The sequence below is a fragment of the Lepidochelys kempii genome, chromosome 4 (genome assembly GCF_965140285.1).
Source record: "Lepidochelys kempii isolate rLepKem1 chromosome 4, rLepKem1.hap1, whole genome shotgun sequence".
Taxonomy (NCBI): Eukaryota; Metazoa; Chordata; order Testudines; family Cheloniidae; genus Lepidochelys; species Lepidochelys kempii.
This window is the reverse complement of record NC_136383.1, coordinates 110,598,393-110,617,115: the sequence shown is the minus strand read 5'-3', so window position 1 is coordinate 110,617,115 and position 18,723 is coordinate 110,598,393. Positions and strand designations below refer to the sequence as shown.

The following is an 18,723-nucleotide window of genomic DNA, read 5'->3' as shown; positions in this document are numbered from 1 at the left end:
TATTTTCCCATTAAAGGTCATTTGGCTAGATCCTCGGGTGGTGTAAATTGGCATAGCTGCATTTAAATCAATAACAACTAGAACAGCTTGTGATAACAAGGATATCTGTGTGACTACAGCAGTATCTATACCAGAACAGACTTATTTAAACACTACTCCAATCCATTTTTATAAACTGTTTTCTGTACTTTGCAAGAGGAGGAAATTACTTCATCACTGTTGGAGTTAAAGCTTCCATTGTGAGTTCACTGGGTCTGGTTTTTGAGTCGTAGTATTCTGTTCCTGTACTTTGCTACCCTCCGACATAACTCATGGCATTAACTAGACAACTCCCCAGGTTTTCAGTGGTTTTGTTTGTTACAATTATATGACCCCAGTGCTTTCTGAAAACCATCAAATTGTGACCTTTGTAAGGGGGGGGAAAAAGAAGGTGTACGTGCCTTCTGATGGATTGTATTCCTCATTATTATTTTCTGTTTTATATCAAATGTTCATTAAGCTACTTTTGGATCTTGGTCACGTTGTGTGATTTGGCTTTTTCAGGATGGTAGCCTTCTTGTAAATAGTCTTAGGATAAATATATTGGGACTTGTCTTGCAAACTGGCTTCTACTTTGGACCTACTTGACTCCTTCCTTCCTTTGGGAAACCGCTCACAAACTTTTTGAAACTCTGTAAGTAGCTGGATAAGGGCAGATATGAAGCCTCATCGATGAGTTTGAACTAAATAAGGAGAAATGGATGCAAACTACTAGTGTATGAGTATTTGGCAACTTCCAAAGAAGTATGATTAACTGCATCTCTGCCATTACTAAAACTGTCAGTCCTACATGCCTTTCATAGCTGTAAAAGAGCAATGAAATGGCAGGATTGTTGTAGCAAAGTTGTGTGTTCTGAAATCCATTTTTTTCACTAGTGAGTGAAAAGCCTTTTTCATTTTTAACTGGGTTGGAAATGGATTGGAATCTAAGAAGTGTGGGGTTTCCTCCCCCCCCCCCCGTATGTTAGCTGTAGGTTTCATGATAGAGATTTGAGGCTCCTGAATTCTCTTAGTATGGATTTGGATATCATTTTGCATTTACAGTAACTTAAGTGTCTGGGATATGCTATTTTTAGAGTTTCACTGACACTAAGGATGCAAGTTTGAGCCTGCATTGAGGTTGTCGGTGGTGTAGGTATGCATCCACAATGATGTCAGTGTAAGATTGGGGCTTTATTTTTCAATTAACTAATGTGTATCGGTCAAAGGATTGTAATTCTGTCTCTGATACAGTCTTTCTTTACTTAAGTTTTCAGAACTCAGGACAGAAGCTGCAGAAGGCCTGGCCAAGTTGATGTTCTCTGGGAGATTAATTAGTGCGAAACTTCTTTCTCGTCTCATTTTGTTGTGGTATAATCCCGTGACAGAAGAGGATACTCAACTTAGACACTGTCTGGGAGTTTTCTTCCCTTTATTTGCTTATGCAAATAGGTAGGAGCTTTTAAAAATCTGATGTTGAAATCATACATTGTTTTTTCTTTCTTTTCTAGGTTGTAGTTTTAACTGATTTTGTTCTTGTGATTCCCGTACATTTTGTATGTGGGATGTACTACGTAACTATGATACAGTAGCCTAAGAAAGTAAGGATAGCAGTGTCCAACCTGAGTACTTTAAATTAGATAACTAAATAAGTGGCCTAATTTTTCAGTAGGTCTGAGCACCTGCAGTTCTCATTTACTTCATTGGGAGTAGATGCATCTCAATGACTCTGAAATCGGGGCACATTTAAGTGCCTAACTATGTGTTTAAAGGCTTAATTTACAGCCTCTTAAGAAGGTAAGGTGATCATTTTCATGCTTCCCTCTTGAGAGAGTTAAAATAGTAATAGTGTGTATCTATTTGCACAAGAAGATTCTTTCCATATTTATTCCTTTGCGCTGCATTAGTATATGGCCGTCAACACTGATTGATCGCTCCACTGTTTTGGTTACATCTGCAACATACCTAGAAGTAAAATCCCCACCTCCATTTTTTTAATGGAGCGTTCTTCAATGCTTAGTCAGACAGTCATCCATAGCGATCGTTCGCCATTTGGCCCATTTCCTGCACAATTGCAAAGGCTTGGTGGCCTGAGTGTGCAGCATCAGAACAGACTTGATGAACCCATATAATAGGGGGTCTGCCTCTGGGCCGCCTCTACCCCTCAGTTGGTGGAATTTTATCCCAGATGTTACAAGCCACCCGGAGAACGGTGTTCACTGAAACGTCTTGTGGCATCCTTGTGACTTGTCCGAAAAGCATAAGGCTCCACCTGCGAACAATGGCCCCCATAGTCTGTAGACCCGAACAATCATAAACATCTGCATTACAGATGAAGTCATTCCACTCTATGCCCAGTATACAACATTGACATTTTGTGTGGAAAGCCTCTAGCTTTGTCCAGTCTGCACGGCATAGTGTCCATGTTTCGCAGCCGTACAACAGTATGGGAAGGATACAGCTTGAATAAATCCTGAACTTAGTTGTCATACTAAGATGATGTTGATTCCATATCCATTGTAAACAGCCTATGGCAGATGCTGCGATGCCAATCCAATGGAAATCCTCCGTGTGAGAATTGGAGGAGCTTGTAAGTATAGAACCCAGATAACAAAAGATGGAAACTGTTTCGTTGATCAAAGAGATTGGAGTCGCCGGTGGACCTGGTCCTAAATTTTGCAGTTTTGTCTTTGACCATGAAACATGGAGACTAATCTTATCTGACTCCTCCTCCACATGCTGCAGTGCCTCACGAAACCTATTGGGGCTCTGTACTAAAATAACATCAACAACATAGTCGAGGTCTGTGAGTGAGAAATCACTGATTTCAATGCCGATGGACCTGACGAATGCTGCATTATGAAATCCATTGCCCAACAAAGGAGTGCAGGGGCCAGAATGCAACCCTGCTTAACACCAGATACTGATTTAAAAGGCACTGACATGCGGTTCCCCAGACGAACACGGGGAGTGGTTCCATTATGTAGCTCTCTAATCAAGTCCAGCAGTGTGGTAGGGACACCTACAACTTTTTAAGGCCTTCCATAACACAACACGGTCTACTGAATCAAATGCGGCCTTAAGATCAACATACGCCACGTGCACGGGCTTCCTGAACTCGCGATGTATCTTCGAAAACAAGCAAAGGGCCAAAATGGCGTCTAATATGAACCTGTTCCTCGTAAAATCTGACTGTTGGGAACGATGCTTCCGATGTAGCAAAGGCTCAAGCAAGCAAAACATGCGAAAAACACCTTCCCTAGAACGGAGAGCATGGTGATTGGCCTGTAGCTCTTACATTCATTGCGCGGTCCCTTGCCCTTATAGAGTGAGATCACAATACTGTCCTTCCAGGTGGTTGGCAAGGTTCCAGTTCTCCACACTAGACAAAAGATGGCCAGAAGTGATTCTGCTACAGGATCAATAGTACATTTTAGCAGTTCTGAGTGGATGCCATCAGCACTGGCTGCGTGTCCGTTTTTCAGTTTAGAGATGATACACTTCATCCAGTGTTGGTGCATCAGTACAAATGTCTGGATCTGGAATCACAGTGACTGCCAGATCATCCAGCTCTGAACAAGCGGCAGCTGGAGGATGGTTCAGGACACTGTGATAATGTTCCGCCCAGCGTGAGAGAATGTCGTCATGCGATTTACATGGATGACGTTGGCTGTCGTTCAGGATGCCATTTGTAATGACTACCTCTTGACCGCTGAGGTTGCAAATGGCGTGAAATGCTTCAAGTCACCCCGGCTAAGCCAAATTCGACATCATCTGCCATTTGGTTATAATATGGCTTGCGATTGTGGAGTGCCAGGATGTTAAATTTTCACTTCAGCTGATTACAAGTGTGCTTATCACCATGCTGGCGGGCTGTGGCCTTCAATTTAATAATCTGGAAGGACTTTTCTGATAGCCATGGTCGACGTGCTGGATACCTATGAGCAGCAATTGTCTGCTCAGCAGACGGGTTGAGGGTAGAAGTGAACAGGGACCAGGCAACCTCCACGTCGTCTGGCAGATGAGCTAGAGCCAAGAATCTGTTGCTGACATCAATACAAAACCTGTTGGCTAAACCTGGCACATGGAGTGTGTTGATGTAAAACTTCATCATCATTGCAGAGGATTTACCCTGCTCGTTGGTGCATCAACACCATACGGGCAACCACTAGAAGGTGATATGTGTTCGCTGCGCATTCTGCACCACTGTATGCTCCACAGGAGGCGAAGAGATGCCTATCGCGTGTAATGATGTGGTCCAACTCCTTCTGAGTGACTCCATCATGAGAGATCCATGACATCTGGTATATGCGTTGCCACTTGAACCATGACCCAAGAATGGAAAGAATCTGGGAGGCACAGAATGTAAGCAAGCGGTGAGAGTTATCATTGGGTGTGCTTGAACCATAATGACCAATGACCTGTTCAAATCCAGTTCGTAGGGATCCTGTAACTGCATTTAGGTCACCCAGGATCACGATATCATCATGTGGTGGGACTGTGCATACTAGATGTTCCAATTGATTGTAGAAATGATCTTTAAGTCCACAGATTCCTCTGTCTGCGCATAGATTACTGTGACAGTGAGATAACTATGCCGATGTTTGACATGCAGTTAGGGTTGGAGTGAAATAAATCTTTTCTATTCTTTTGAAATTCCCTTTTATCTCCTTTTATCCTTCTTTTCTTTCCCCTCTCTTAAATCTATAATTTTTACTGCTGCCTGTGAAACTGCTTTGGGAGCTCTCATCCAACTCTTTTATTGAATTTCTGAAGGAAGAGATGATATAAACAGAATTATTTTTACTTGTTTATGCTGCTGAGCACTGCAGCCAGGCATTGAAGTGTCACTGACGGAACACTAGCAGTGGAACTTCAAAAGGAAACAGACAAACTGACCTTAGTGCTCAGCAGCTGTGTAGAGGAAACAGTTGGGCTCCTGTTTTAAATAATTAAATTTGCAGATTCAGGATTTTCAATGCAGGGTATTTGTTTTTGTGGGGCAGAAGGAGGTTGGTGCGGGAGAGGGAAAGGTGAGGTTTAAATAAACCCAACAAAAATGTGGCAGACTTAAACTCTCCTTCCTTTCTCTGCCACGGGAAAAATAGGACTGGCTACTCTTTGAGTGGCAGTTTGTGGCTAGCTAGTATAAAAGCTAAAGTGGGAATATGAAATAGTTACGGCATCCTTTTTTTACAATAAAATGTGAATTTAAAGTTTCTACAAATTGCTACTAAAAGGACAGCTGAATGAATTGGGGATGAGGAGGGGGAAATTGTGGAGGGAAAAACCCTTAATTTCCTATCGCTACTCTGTCAAGAGCAGGAATAAGTCACTTTATTGAGAGGATAATTTTTCACTTAACTTCTGTTGAGTCCAGTATCAAAGTGAAACTAGGATATATGTCTTCAGTGTCCCCCAATCTGGAAAAATGGGCTGACCTCGGTGATTAGTTCTTCTGCATGTGAACAGGTTATCTGGTTTTATTGAGACATGTTCTCTGGTTGCAGTTACATTGGCAAGAGGAGTCTGAAATCTTTATCTTTGAACATTAGTCTTACTGTATATCCCACCAAGTCAAGGTCATTCTTTGTTCCAGAGTCACCACTATTAAAAATGCAATTGCGTATGTGCTATTGTGGCATTGAATGTACCTTCTCTAATAGGAGGGAAATGCTAATGTACTTCCTTGGTTATCATCCCTTTGGATGATCCCTCTGGAGAGTTGCAAACTGGATTCTTCAGGGACCAACAGACACAGAAAGGGTTGTTGGATAAATAACCTGGTTTTAAACTGTTTTAGGGCCTTCTTTCTGATACAGTAAACAGACAGGACCCCTGGTCCATGGTGGACCCCAATCCTTAGGATGGGGTTGGAAGTTTTGGGCCTACTGAGGCCCCACAAAATACTGTGCTAGTTCTGAGATGAGGCTGTGATGAACTTCTGATCACATTTTCACATTGTTTACTAACATTTGACTCTTTTAAAACAGGACTAATCAGGAATGTTTTGAGGAAGCCTTTCTTCCAACTCTGCGCACACTGTTTAATGCTCCTGCATCTTCACCTTTGGCTGAAGTAGATATTGCTAATGTTTCTGAACTGTTAGTGGACCTGACAAGACCAAGTGGACTGAATCCTCAGGCCAAAAGGTCCCAGGATTACCAAGTATGTAGATCATGGCTGACGGGGATGCTACTTTGATGTTTGTGGCTAGAGATTGCATCCCAACAACCCAGCCACTGCTATCACTCTGTGAAGATTTCTCTGTTTGAGGCTCTTGCATAAGAAGGAAGGAAAGAGATTATCCCAAGTGACCTGTCTCTAGCTTGCTGTTTCCTCATGTGGCTAAAGCAACACCACCGTACTTAATTTACCAGCAGCTGTTGTTTGCTCCCTCCTGTGTGTGCGTGCATGTACATAAATTGGTGCACATGCATAAAATGCTGCTTTTTGAGAAATGTAATTTTTTACCATTTAACATAGCTGATCGGGCACTTACATCAGGCACATTACACGGTCTTCTCATGTAAATAACTTTCAACCAGCTTTCAGAATATTCTTATGATTTTTACAGGATTTAACAGTGCATGATAGCTTAGCTGTGAAAATCTGCAATGAGATCTTGATAGACCCAACTGCACCAGATGTTCGTATTTATGCAAAAGCCTTGAGTTCATTGGAACTCAGTAAATATTTCACAAAAGATCTTCTGGTCCTACTTGAGGAGATCCTTGAGGTAGGTAGTATACAAATAAATTGTTACATTGCTCTTGGTACCTTTTTTAATAGCTAAAAATTCAGTATTCTAGTAGTATTCCATAGTTTATTTTTTACTTATTTAACAAAGAATCTGTGTTTAACTTAATACTAATCAGGATGGAATTATTTTTGTTTTAATCAGGATATTTATATTTTAAACTGTGGGCTGAGGTCACTATGAACTATGTTGTTAAAATACATTGAACCATTTCAACCAGTGCAATAAGTTGAAGCTACATGGCATGTTTTTCATGTGTCATCACAGTAAGATTCATGATAGATGTGCTGCACCTTATTTTATCACATGTAAATAAAATTGAAGATAGTCCTTTACATCTTGGACCATAGAATAGAATCATAGACGATTAGGAAGAGACCTCAGAGTCATCTAGTCCAACCCCTTCTCAAAACAGGGCCAGCCCCAACTAAATTATCCCAGCCAGGGCTTTGTCAAGCTGGGCCTTAAAAACCTCTAAAGATGGAGATTCCATCACCTCCCTAGGTAACCCATTCCAGTGCTTCACCACCCTCCTAGTGAAATATGTTTTCCTAATATCCAACCTAGACCTCCCACACTGCAACTTGAGATCATTGCTCCTTGTTCTATCATCTGCCACCACTGAGAACAGCTTAGCTCCATCCTCTTTGGATCCCTCCCTCTTTCAGGTAGTTGAAGGCTGCTATCAAATCCCCCCTCACTCTTCTCTTCTGCAGATTAAAGAAGCCCGGTTCCCTCAGCCTCTCCTCATAAATCATGTGCCGCAGCCCCCTAATCATTTTTGTTGCCCTCCGCTGGGCTCTGTCCAATTTGTCCACATCCTTTCTGTAGTGGGGGGCCCAAAACTGGACGCAATACTCCAGATGTGGCCTCACCAGTGCCGAATAGAGGGGAATAATCACTTCCCTGGATCTGCTAGCGATGGTCCTACTAATGCAACCCAATATGCAGTTAGCCTTCTTGGCAATAAGGGTACATTGTTGACTCATATCCAGCTTTTTGTTCTCTGTAATCCCTAGGTCCTTTTCTGCAGAACTGCCGCTTAGCCAGTCAGTCTCCAGCCTGTAGCAGTGCATGGGATTCTTCCATCCGAAGTGCAGGAGTCTGCACTTATCCTTGTTGAACCTCATCAGATTTCTTTTAGCCCAGTCATCCAGTTTGTTTAGGTCACTCTGGCCCCTATCCCTACCCTCCAGTACATCTACCTCTCCTCCCCGCTTAGTGTCATCCGCGAACTTGCTGAGGGTGCAGTCCATCCCATCATCCAGATCATTAGTGAAGATGTTGAACAAAACTGGCCCCAGGACAGACCCCTGGGGCACTCTGCTTGATACTGGCTGCCAAGTAGACATCGAACCATTAATCATACTTTTTTAACTTGCTGGCAAGAATACTGTGGGAGACTGTATCAAAAGCTTTGCTAAAGTCAAGATATATCACACCCACCACTTTCCCCATATCCACAGAGCCAGTTATCTCATCATAGAATGCAATAAGGTTGGTTAGGCGTGATTTGCCCTTGGTGAATCCATGTTGACTGCTCCTGATCACCTTCCTCTCCTCCAAGTGCTTCAAAATGGATTCCTTGAGGACCTGCTCCATGTTTTTTTCCAGGGACTGAAGTAAGGCTGGCCTGTCTGTAGTTCCCTGGATTCTCCTTCTTCCCTTTTTTAAAGGCACCATGTTTGCCTTTTTCCAATTGTCTGAGACCTTGAGTTTTCAAAGATAATGGCCAATGGCTCTGCAGTCACACCAGCCAACTCCCTCAGCATCCTCGGATGCATTAGATCCGGCCCCAAGGACTTGTGCGTGTCCAGCTTTTCTAAATAGTCCTTAACCTGTTTCACCACTGAGGGCTGCTCACCTCCCCATACTGCGCTGCCCAGTGCAGCAGTCTGGCAGCTGACCTTGTCTGTGAAGACCAAGGCAAAAAAAAACATTGAGTATTTCAGCTTTTTCCACATCATCTGTCACTAGGTTGCCTCCCCCATTCAGTAAGGAGGAATGCACCTCCCCCACACTTTCCTGACCTCCTCCTTGTTGCTAACATACCTGTAGAAACCCTTCTTGTTACCCTTCACATCCCTTGCTAGCTGCAACTCCAGTTGTGCTTTGGCCTTCCTGATTACATCCCTGCATGCTCGAGCAATATTTTTATACTCCTCCCTAGTCATCTGTCCAAGTTTCCAGTTCTTGTAAGCTTCCTTTTTGTGTTTAAGCTCACCAAAGGTTTCTCTGTTAAGCCAAGCTGGTTGCCTGCCATATTTGCTATTCTTTCTGTGCATCGGGATGGTTTGTTCCTGCACACTCAATAAGGATTCTTTAAAATACAGCCAGGTCTCCTGGACTCCTTTCCCCCTCATGTTGTTCTCCCAGGGGATCCTGCCCATCAGTGCCCTGAGGGAGTAAAAGTCTGCTTTTCTGAAGTCCGGGATCCATATTCTGCTGCTCTCCTTTCTTCCTTTTGTCAGGATCCTGAACTCAACCATCTCATGATCACTGCTGCTCAGGTTGCCACCCATTTCTACTTCTCCTACCAATTCTTCCCTGTTTGTGAGCAGCAGGTCAAGAGGAGCACGGCCCCTAGTTAGTTCCAGCTACTGCTGTTAACCAAATCTCAGTATTTGCAGCTGAATGTAGAGTTGGACCTTATCTTTATTCAGTCCTTCCTCAGCTGAATGCTTATGTGCATGCTTAGCATTAGGTCTCTTAGGCAGTGGGGAAAGAGTACAGTTTGAGCTGAGATGGAGAGGTATTGGAAGACTGCTACAGATAGCTAAAAGAATAGCAGAGAAAACTTGCATCAACCATGGTCCAAGTGGATGGAGGGTTAGAAGAATACTGTGCTATACATGCAGAAGAGTTGAGAGGGACACAAGGTCGATAAGTCCATACCTGGATTTAACAAAAGTGGTAATTTTGAACTCAGTCCTGAAGTGAATGTGGAGCCTATGGACTCTTTTAAGGATGTGGCCTGAGGAGGGTGTGTGTGTGTGTGTGTGTGAGTGTAGGGCAATAACTTCTGCATGCGTTGGAGTCTAGAGAGCTTCGGCTGTTTATCTGATTCTTCTCTATTGATTTTAAAGCTAGTTGTAGTAGCTAGCTTGGTAGTTTTAATTCTAACTTACAGTTTAAGCATAGTTTGACAAGTGTAGTAAGAAATGACATTCTTCCATGTTTAGAATGGCATAAAAATGAAATATATAACCTAATGTGTTGAATCCTCTTACTGCGCCAACAAAGTGCATTTCAGGCACTTATACCTAGTAATGAGAATTAATTTGCCTTCGAGTGGTGTTTGGACTATTGTGGTATTACACTATTACCTGTGTCTAATGGGGTGGGATGGCCCTTTTAAGGGATGTGGGCTTAGCCCAGGGGTGAGCAAACTTTTTGGCCTGAGGGTCACATCTGGCTATGGAAATTGTATGGGGGGCCATGAATGCTCACAAAACTGGGGTGCATGAGGGGGTGAGGGCTCCAGCTGGGGGTGCGGGCTCTGAGGTGGGGCCAGAAATGAATTCAGGGTGTGGCAAGGGGTTCTAGGCTGGGGTAGGGGGTTGAGGTGTGTGAGGGCTCCAGCTGGGGGTGCAGGCTCTGGGGTGGGGTTGAGGGTGCTCCAGGCTGGGACTGAGGCGTTTGGAGGGCAGGAGGGGGATCAGGGCAGGGGTGCGGGTGGGGGGCAGGGTCTGGGCGGCGCTTACCTCAAGCAACTCCCAGAAGCAGCGACATGTCCCCCGTCCGTCTCCTACGTGGCGGCATGGCCAAGCGGTTCTGCGTGCTGCCCTGTCCGCAGGCACCATCTCTGCAGCTCCCAGTGGCTGTGATTCCCAGCCAATGGGAGCTGCGGGGGAGGCTCTTGGGTCGGGGGCGACGTGTGGAGCCCCCTGGCTGCTCCTACGTGTGGGAGCTGGAGCAGGGACATGCCACTGCTTCCAGAAGCTGCATGGAGCGGGGCAAGCCCTCAATCCCACTTCCTGGCTGGAGCACCGGAGCGGGCCAAGCCCTGGATCCCGCTCCCTGGTGGGAGCTGAAGTGCTAGATTAAAGTGCCTGAAGGGCCGGATGTGGCCTCTGGGCCGTAGTTTGCCCACTCCAGCTTAGCCCCACCTGTTACTAACTAGGTGCCTTCCAGGTAGAGGGTTTGAGATAGGGGGTTTGAGGTCAGTAGGTCACCTGGTCCTTAGATAAAAGGCCAGCAAGCAGGAAGTCTTTTCCAGAAGACCATGATCAGGGAACAGTGTGGGAGGGGCTCTCTACACCAGCTAGGTGGAAGATCTGGCTGGAGATATCTGCTGTGGCAGAAGCCTTTTGAGGAAGAGGCTTTAGGAAGGGCTAGGCATCAGGACCTGGTTTACCTGTTTTGTTTTGAGTTGAACTGTTTGGATTTTGAAAAATAAACCCATCCTAGAAGAAAGCGACTGCTATTCTATTGCTGTTGGCAGCTTTATTTGACACACTGGTTGGTGAGTTGGCCCCCTTCTTATACCACAGTACAGCAAAGTGATGGAACCTTCTGGAAGCCCTGCCCATTGTAGTCCCTGCACTTCTTCCTACCCCTGAAGCTCTAAATGTTCCAAAGGTGAGGGTATAAAAGGGGCTAGGGTGCCCAACTGCCTCATTTCCTTCCAACACAGGTTATATGCAGACCTGGAACCTTTACTGGGTCTTAATAGCAGAAAACATTTATACTCTTAGTACCTTGTACATTGTAGTTTTTACCAAATAAATTGGGGATTTTAGGTTGGAGCTCTCGTATGGTCACAGAGCTGTGACGGGATTCAAAATGGTCCAGGCCTTTATATGGTCTCCTCTGAAATGTTCAGAGCAGCACAGGTGCCTTGAGGCATTGCTTTCAAAGGGTCCAGTAGCTTGCTGCACTGCCGATACACCTTCCAATAGTGTGAATGGGCAGGGACTCATCTCGAAGAATTCAGATGATTGATCAGTAGCCTTCCTTTTATTTCGGCCACTAATTCTAAAATGAACAAAGGTTTAATGCTGGTGACCTAAATAGTCTTTTTATTCTTCATCTACATTGCTACGTAATGACCTTGGTTTTTAAACTGATCCACCCTGTTGTTTCCTAAATAATTCGCCTTGTCTGTTAGTATCCATAACTTAGAGTGTTTTATCGCCATACAAAATATGGTACTAGTTGCATTTACTATAGTGAAGGGTACCTGATTCTCAGATATAGAAATACCAGCATTTTGTGGATAATCCTATATTAGAAGATATGTAGAAACTGAGCTGTTGCAGAATTAAGCAATATTAATATGAAACATTTCTACCCACAGAAGGTCAAAGATAAGTTGTGTCAAAGAGCGATTGAGAAATTCAAGATGAATTTGAATTTAAGCAAAGGAAATTATTTCGACAAAGACCGCTCAGAAGTAGAACAGGAAACTGTCACCACAACATCTGAGCATGTTAATCCAAATGAGGAAGGTAATGTACTGAAAGTATGGCTAACAGGAGAGTAAATGAGTCCCTGAATGCAGGCGGGGTGGGGAGTGTATATATATTTTTTACATAGAAACATAAAGGTTTTCTCTTTACTATGCAGAGTTTTAAAGTAACAAAAATATAAGTTGTACATTCTTACCCTTTTGAAAAAGTATTGCAATGTTGGACTAATCTATCTTTTGATTTTTTTTCCTAGCTTTTTCCTAGTTTCTCTACTGTTTTTCCCTTTCATTTTCCATATTCCTCTTGTGTTAAGTATTGCCACACGTTTCTCCATCATCGATTCTCTCCACAGTCTCTTCACAAATAAATGTTACACTAACCAGATGGGCTTTCTTCAGCAGATTTGAATAGTCACTTACCTCTTGAATACTAGTGTCTACTAATTAGCCTGGAAACCTACTGAGTTGAAAAGTTTTCACTAGTTTTCAAGTTCTTCTTTCCTTTGCTTGCTTGTTGGACTTGAGTACTTTTCATATCTGTAGTTTTTCTCAAAAGAGATTTCTTATGTTTTTCAGACTAATTTTTATTGTAGTGATATGTTAGCCGTGATGCCTCTTCTCAGTGTTAGCTTATACATCTGGAGCTAGACTTTGCACTTGTAGTTGTGCAGCAAGAAGCTAGCCATCCTCTGTACCATTTAGGCAGCAAGGGACCACTTGCAGTTCCTGTGCTATCAGTAACTCAGATCTGTTAGCACCCCTTCGGACAAGGAGTTTAGAAATCCTTCCAGGAACTGGTCTTGATCAGTTTCCTATCTAAATAGCTAAGCAACTTTCTTAAGCTGACTTGAAGACCACTCAGTTGGCTCTTCCTTTCTGCTTCTTTATTAGTGGCTTACTTCAGGGCCTGAACTCCATCATTTCAGAGTACTAAGCTCCAGGAGTCATAGCTCAGTGGGGCTGATAGATTAAAATAAATTTAATTCAGAGATGAATCACAAAATATGTATAACAATTTCAGCTGTTTTCATCTTTGCATATTCATAGTAGGGGGAGCTGGTAGTGATTCGTTTGTTTAGGTTGTGCGCCCTCGCCTCTCTCCTCCAGCTGTGGGATAACAGCCTTTGCCTACTGTTGGCTCATAGTTGGTTTTCTTTCCAGTGTGAAGTTCCGTCAAAGAGGAATGGAGATTCTGCATTTCAGTACATATTTTCTTGCAGCGAGAGCTCTTGCGTCCTGTAAAGCAGTGGTTCTGAAATTGTGGGGTGTGCTCCCCTAGGGGTGCAGAGGAATATTTAGGGGGGTGCAGGACTGTGGCCAGCCCCCACAGGAGGGCAGGAAGGGAGTGCCATGCCCCCCAACCCAGCACCGCTTTGAATCTGAGCTCTGCTGCTGAGGATGCCTTGGCTGTGCAGTAATTGGAGGGGTTGGGCGGCGGGGGGGAGAAGGTAGACAGATTCCATTACTGGTAAGGAGGGACATGACTGGAAAAGTTTGAGCATCACTGCTGTAAAGAAAACCACACTTTGCAATAGTTGCTAGTGTGTGTTCCTATTTTTTCTGAATTAAAAATGACTGAACTTTTAAAAAATGACAGCAGAGTTGTGTTTAGTTTATTTTCAGCATTGGTATGTAAAGATCACATCTGTTACGATTGACCTGATACACTGTTCTGTTACACAGAAAAGAATAAAGAAGCTGATCAAAGTCCTGTTAATGAACATAAAGATAATGCACCTCCAAAGCAGAAATCTACAAGAAGCAAAGCTAATAGAGGTATGAGCTGACTTATAGCTTAACATTAACAGCTACAAATATTTTTTTTTAATTTAAAGTAAGCCCTATAGGAATTGCAGCAAAAATGTTTTTGTTGTAGCATAATTTTCTTTAAAGCCTTTGATTTTTAAAAAATAAATAAAACATCTCTGACTGACAGAGTTTATGAAACAGTTCTTGTCACTATAACACCCTTATGTGGTTACTTTACACAGACTAAAGCAGTGTCAAGTTATCTGTAAAAAGTTGGAACTGTGGTTTATGAAACGAAACTTCTGCCTCTACTTGATATTCTGTGTGTGCAAATAATGTCCATGTCAAATACACATTGTACTGTTCGTTACTGCGAGGTGAATTGTAAATTCTGTCATTGGACACCTGACTTAAAATCTTTGAATGATTATAGGTGTTTAAAAAGTTGGGATAGAGGAGAAGAAAATGTTAACTGGTTTTAGATCCCTCATTCAACAGGTGAGAAGTAAGGGGATGTATTAACGCATTTTATGGCACATTAGAGCAGTATAAGGAGAGGAGAAAGTATGTGATTTGAAGCAAGACACAAAAGCTGAGCTCTGACTTTGGAAACAACAGAGCTAGCCAAAAGAAAAGACCCACAACCTCCACATTCTCTGGCCCTAAGTCACATCACATTACTGCCTGCAAAGATACTAACGGGCCCCGCTTGTGCAGTCTAAATATTCGGCATGGAGATGAGATAGCAAGGACTGTTCAGTCATTTTGCCTTTTAGTTGCCAATGAGAAACTGGCTTCCTAATTCCTTTTTATTATAGTCTAACTAATAGAACCCAATAAGTATTGTATGTAAACAAATAAGGCATTTTAAGAGGGTGATATGTGTGTTTCTTCATGGTTTATCAATCATCTATAGTCAGGGTCCTGTGTTCTATGTCTGTGGTTCTCAACCAGGGGTACATGTACCCTGGGGGTACGCAGAGGTCTTCCAGGGTGTGCATCAACTCATCTTGATATTTGCCTAGTTTTACAACAGGCTACATAAAATGTATTAGTGAAATCAGTACAAACTAAAATTTCATACAGTGATTTGTTTATACTGCTCTTACTATACACTGAAATGTAAGTACAGTATTTATATTCCAGTTGATTTGATTTATATAGTAAAAATGAGAAAGTAAGCAACTTTTCAGCAATAGTGTGCTGTAACACTGTTGTATTTTTATGTCTGATTTTTTAAGCAAGTAGTTTTTAGGTGAGGTGTAACTTGAGTCTGATTTGTCTTGCAGACCCCTCTGAAAGGGGTACGTAGTCTGGAAAGGTTGAGAGTCACTGGTGTAAGGAACTACCCATGTGTGGTGAGGGAAATTTGTTTAGGAAGAATAGTATTGAAGAAATGAAAAGTCTCTAGGAGTTCTAAGATGTGAAGATTGTTTGAACAAAAGGCACATTGTCATTGTTCTGGTGATGGGTAACTTTCATTTGTGTTTTAGGGCAGAGAAAAGTCAACACAGAGGCTAGGTCTGTGAACATGAGAAGAAATCGTAAAACGGTAGCGTCTGACAGTGAAAGGTAAACAGTCTTGTGTAATGACTGCATGACGTCCCTACTGCCACTCTAACTTCCTTCCTTCTTCCTTGCAAGCAAACTTAATTCAAACCCTTTCATCCATATGATCCTTCTTTTTAAAATTAGATGTTCCAAGCACAGAAGATAAACTACATGTTAACTATATATACTATAGAATTAATCCCAGACTTCTCAACAAGGGTAATAAAAAATAAGTAATTAAAAGCTGTCCATAAATGTTCAGTCTCCTTCAGAAGTACTAGTTAAGAAAAAGTAATTTTTTTCCTTTCAAGGAAATAAAACAATTCTTTAATAGCTAAGACTTACAGCTAAGAAATTCAACCTGCATTAATTCTTTTCCAGTATATCTTCCAATTTTTTGTTCTTGTGTAACAGCTATTTAGGGAAGGGTTTGTAAAGTTACCTCTGCTATACTAATTGCTACTATCTTGTTGCTATTATTCAGTTTTTTAATTTGTAAATTGATAAACTGTAGAAATCAACATTTGGAAAAAAAAATTGAATGCCATTCACTTCACCCCATTACGCAGTGCTGTTATCTTAACACTAACTGTGGACCCACATCTGCTTATGGTCAGGCACATGACCCATTAACTTCAATATGATCAGGCCCTTTAATTTGTCTAGACAATTTGTTTTATGTTGATAGCCCCTAAAAGCTTATCTTGCTGCTTTCCACGCACTTTAACTACTAACCTTTGGTTATGCCTTTGTGGTGGTCACTACTCTAATTGATATATACACAGCTATTTAAAAATAAACTTACAACCTATATCAAGTGCAGTGTCTACAATAAAGAATGCAGTTTATTATTCAGTGGTTTCAAGGCAGTGCATTTACATTTAAATTTGCTTTTTTGTGGCCATTTTGAAACCTTTTATGTTTAGTGGTGATGAAGTTCCAGAACCAGTTACATTGCCAAGTTCAAGACCTTCAAGACGAGCAAAAACAGCAGCACTTGAGAAAACTCGGATGAATCTCTCAAAGCTTCTGAATGCAGAAGCAGATGATTGAAGATGAGAGCAAGCAAGAGAAGTGTCCTTCATGAAAGCCAGCTCTTCACAAGACTTACAAAAATAAGCTTTGTTTTACTGTCAATTTAGTTTTTTTAAAACTTTCTATAGTTGTAAAAACATGAAGTTCCCTGGAACTTTACAATATTTTAAATTAGGGTTAATTTTGACAATCACTCCTTAGATGCATATTTTCTCTTTGTGTAATAAAAGTATGAAGTCTGTCTTAAACCTGATTTGCGGCTTTTAGTCTTCTTGATAAAGCACCTTAACACCACAGCACTTTCCATCTGAAGATTTAAGTCTTATTCGCAGCATTGAGAATTACCTTTTGAATTTTCAAGCTAGCTGTTGTTTTTGGTGTGTGTTTACAGTTACTGGTGCGTGGGTTCTTGAAGGCGGTACATCTTAATGGACTTATTCTCATTATTGGCTTGTCTGTATTGCAGTGTGACGTGGGGGGGGACCTGGTTGCTTTATGCTTCCAGTTTAACCACTGAATCATCAAAGGACACTTCTTCCAGGCTCTTGACTCTCTTGGCTCTATATTATCAAGGATGGAGAACTGAGTGAAAGAATCTTTGCTCTGTCCATAAAATAAGTGCATCGAGAAAAGGGAAATGTGCAGTATAGGGTTTTTTTATACCTAATATAACAGCACACTACTATCAATACACTTTTTATTAGACATGTCAAATAACCTTAGCTGAGGCTATGTTTTAGGCTTGATAAAATTGTCTACTAGGTAATAAAAATGGAAACATTTACATCTGCTTAAGAGGTATACTCCATGACTGTTGGAAGTGTGAAATTAATTCTAAAATGCAATAAAGCAATTAACTGGAAATGTGTTTACATCCATTTTAATTGGTGACAGGCAAATTCATAGAAACAAAACAAAATGGACCACTTATCAGAAACATCAATAAAAAAGTGCAGATACAAGTTTGTTGAATGACTATCTTTCAAGAGATTTCTCCTGCAAGGCTGGCCTTTCTTTTAGACTACAGTTTTTAAATATTGACACATTTTCTCAGGATAAGTGAAAATAAACCCCACCCGCAACCCCCTAGAAAAGGAAAACATACTGTGCAATCTGATTGTTCTGTAAATTTTGAACATTTCTGAATGAGATTTTATACATCTTTGCCACATCTTTTTACTGCTTTGCTTCGAGGTAGTCAGTCTCCACCTGGTACAGAATTGTTTCTGAATCATTGCCATAAATCTTTACAGTTAGTGACCCATGTCACAAAATATATTAACTTTTGTGCACAAAAATAGAACTGGGATAATATATAATTAAACTTAAAAGAACATACGCCCCCTTCCGCCTCCCCCTCCCCCCCATGAAATACTATTAAAAGGGAAACATCTGATATGAGATTTGTACTGCAAAATTCCATAATGGTCAAATGCAAACCTTCATGTAAAAAACATAAGAGTACATCAAAATGAATAATGCTACTGATTTTAATATAAAGCCAAATCACAAGAGATCAGTTCAAGATCAATTTAATAAATGCTTATGATTCAGCAGGAGTAAAACAACAATGTACAAAATAATAGTGCAAGAATAGCTGCAGTCTATTTGTTCTCATCACTTTTGAGATTTTGGTTAAAAACTTTACAGCTGGCAAGAGATACTGTTGCAAAATTCAGATTCCACTCAGTGGGCTGATTAAGGCACTTCTTTACGGACTTCAACGGTTGAGTTGCTGTGTTCATGTCAAATACATTCTGCTTCTCAGAGGCTTTCACTTGTATCAGGCTGGGGGAGGGGGAAAAGGAGATAAAGAACTTTAGTGTTTTATTTTTCATCCAAACCAGGCACATCACCACAGGTGAGAGGTGGAGAGGGCACTTTTCTTTTCTTTGGCTACCTCAAGCCCACCTAGAGGTACCAACTGGGAGTGGAGCAGAGCTGGGGCTCTGCACAACATCTAGGAACACTCAGGGTTTTCCTCACTGTAAGGTTAATTCAAATTATAACTGAAGCACTGTCCCCAGCTCAAGTCCTGTCCACACAATCCTTAATGCAAGTGTGGTGGTGCTTTAAATTGGAGTTGGCTGGTGCATTGGGGCTCTTAGGCTACAGCTCAAATTAGCACAACTCATCAGCTGCCCCTACGGTTGGTTGGTGCACTTTCTGTGCTCTGCAGTATTGCCAGGTTAGCCTCTCT

General features: G+C 41.8%; 2 protein-coding genes across 3 annotated transcripts in view; one reads left to right on the top strand and one right to left on the bottom strand.

The window, feature by feature from the left end:
* The window catches only part of NCAPG (non-SMC condensin I complex subunit G), a 40,513-nt gene extending 23,710 nt beyond the window's left edge, over positions 1–16,803 (top strand). The window contains exons 16-22 of the mRNA XM_073342434.1: positions 1,289–1,470; positions 6,012–6,186; positions 6,596–6,757; positions 12,078–12,228; positions 13,872–13,964; positions 15,431–15,509; positions 16,415–16,803. Coding sequence (XP_073198535.1) covers positions 1,289–1,470; positions 6,012–6,186; positions 6,596–6,757; positions 12,078–12,228; positions 13,872–13,964; positions 15,431–15,509; positions 16,415–16,541 — 969 coding nt within the window. The 3' untranslated portion in view covers positions 16,542–16,803. The remainder of the gene's footprint in view (positions 1–1,288; positions 1,471–6,011; positions 6,187–6,595; positions 6,758–12,077; positions 12,229–13,871; positions 13,965–15,430; positions 15,510–16,414) is intronic.
* A 584-nt stretch (positions 16,804–17,387) lies between these two features.
* LCORL (ligand dependent nuclear receptor corepressor like) overlaps positions 17,388–18,723 on the bottom strand; it is a 182,311-nt gene continuing 180,975 nt past the window's right edge. Inside the window, exon 7 of one of the 2 annotated variants that reach the window (XM_073342428.2) lies at positions 17,388–18,311. In XM_073342428.2, coding sequence (XP_073198529.1) covers positions 18,128–18,311 — 184 coding nt within the window. In that variant the 3' untranslated portion in view covers positions 17,388–18,127. The remainder of the gene's footprint in view (positions 18,312–18,723) is intronic. The other variant, XM_073342423.2, reaches the window with a different exon arrangement.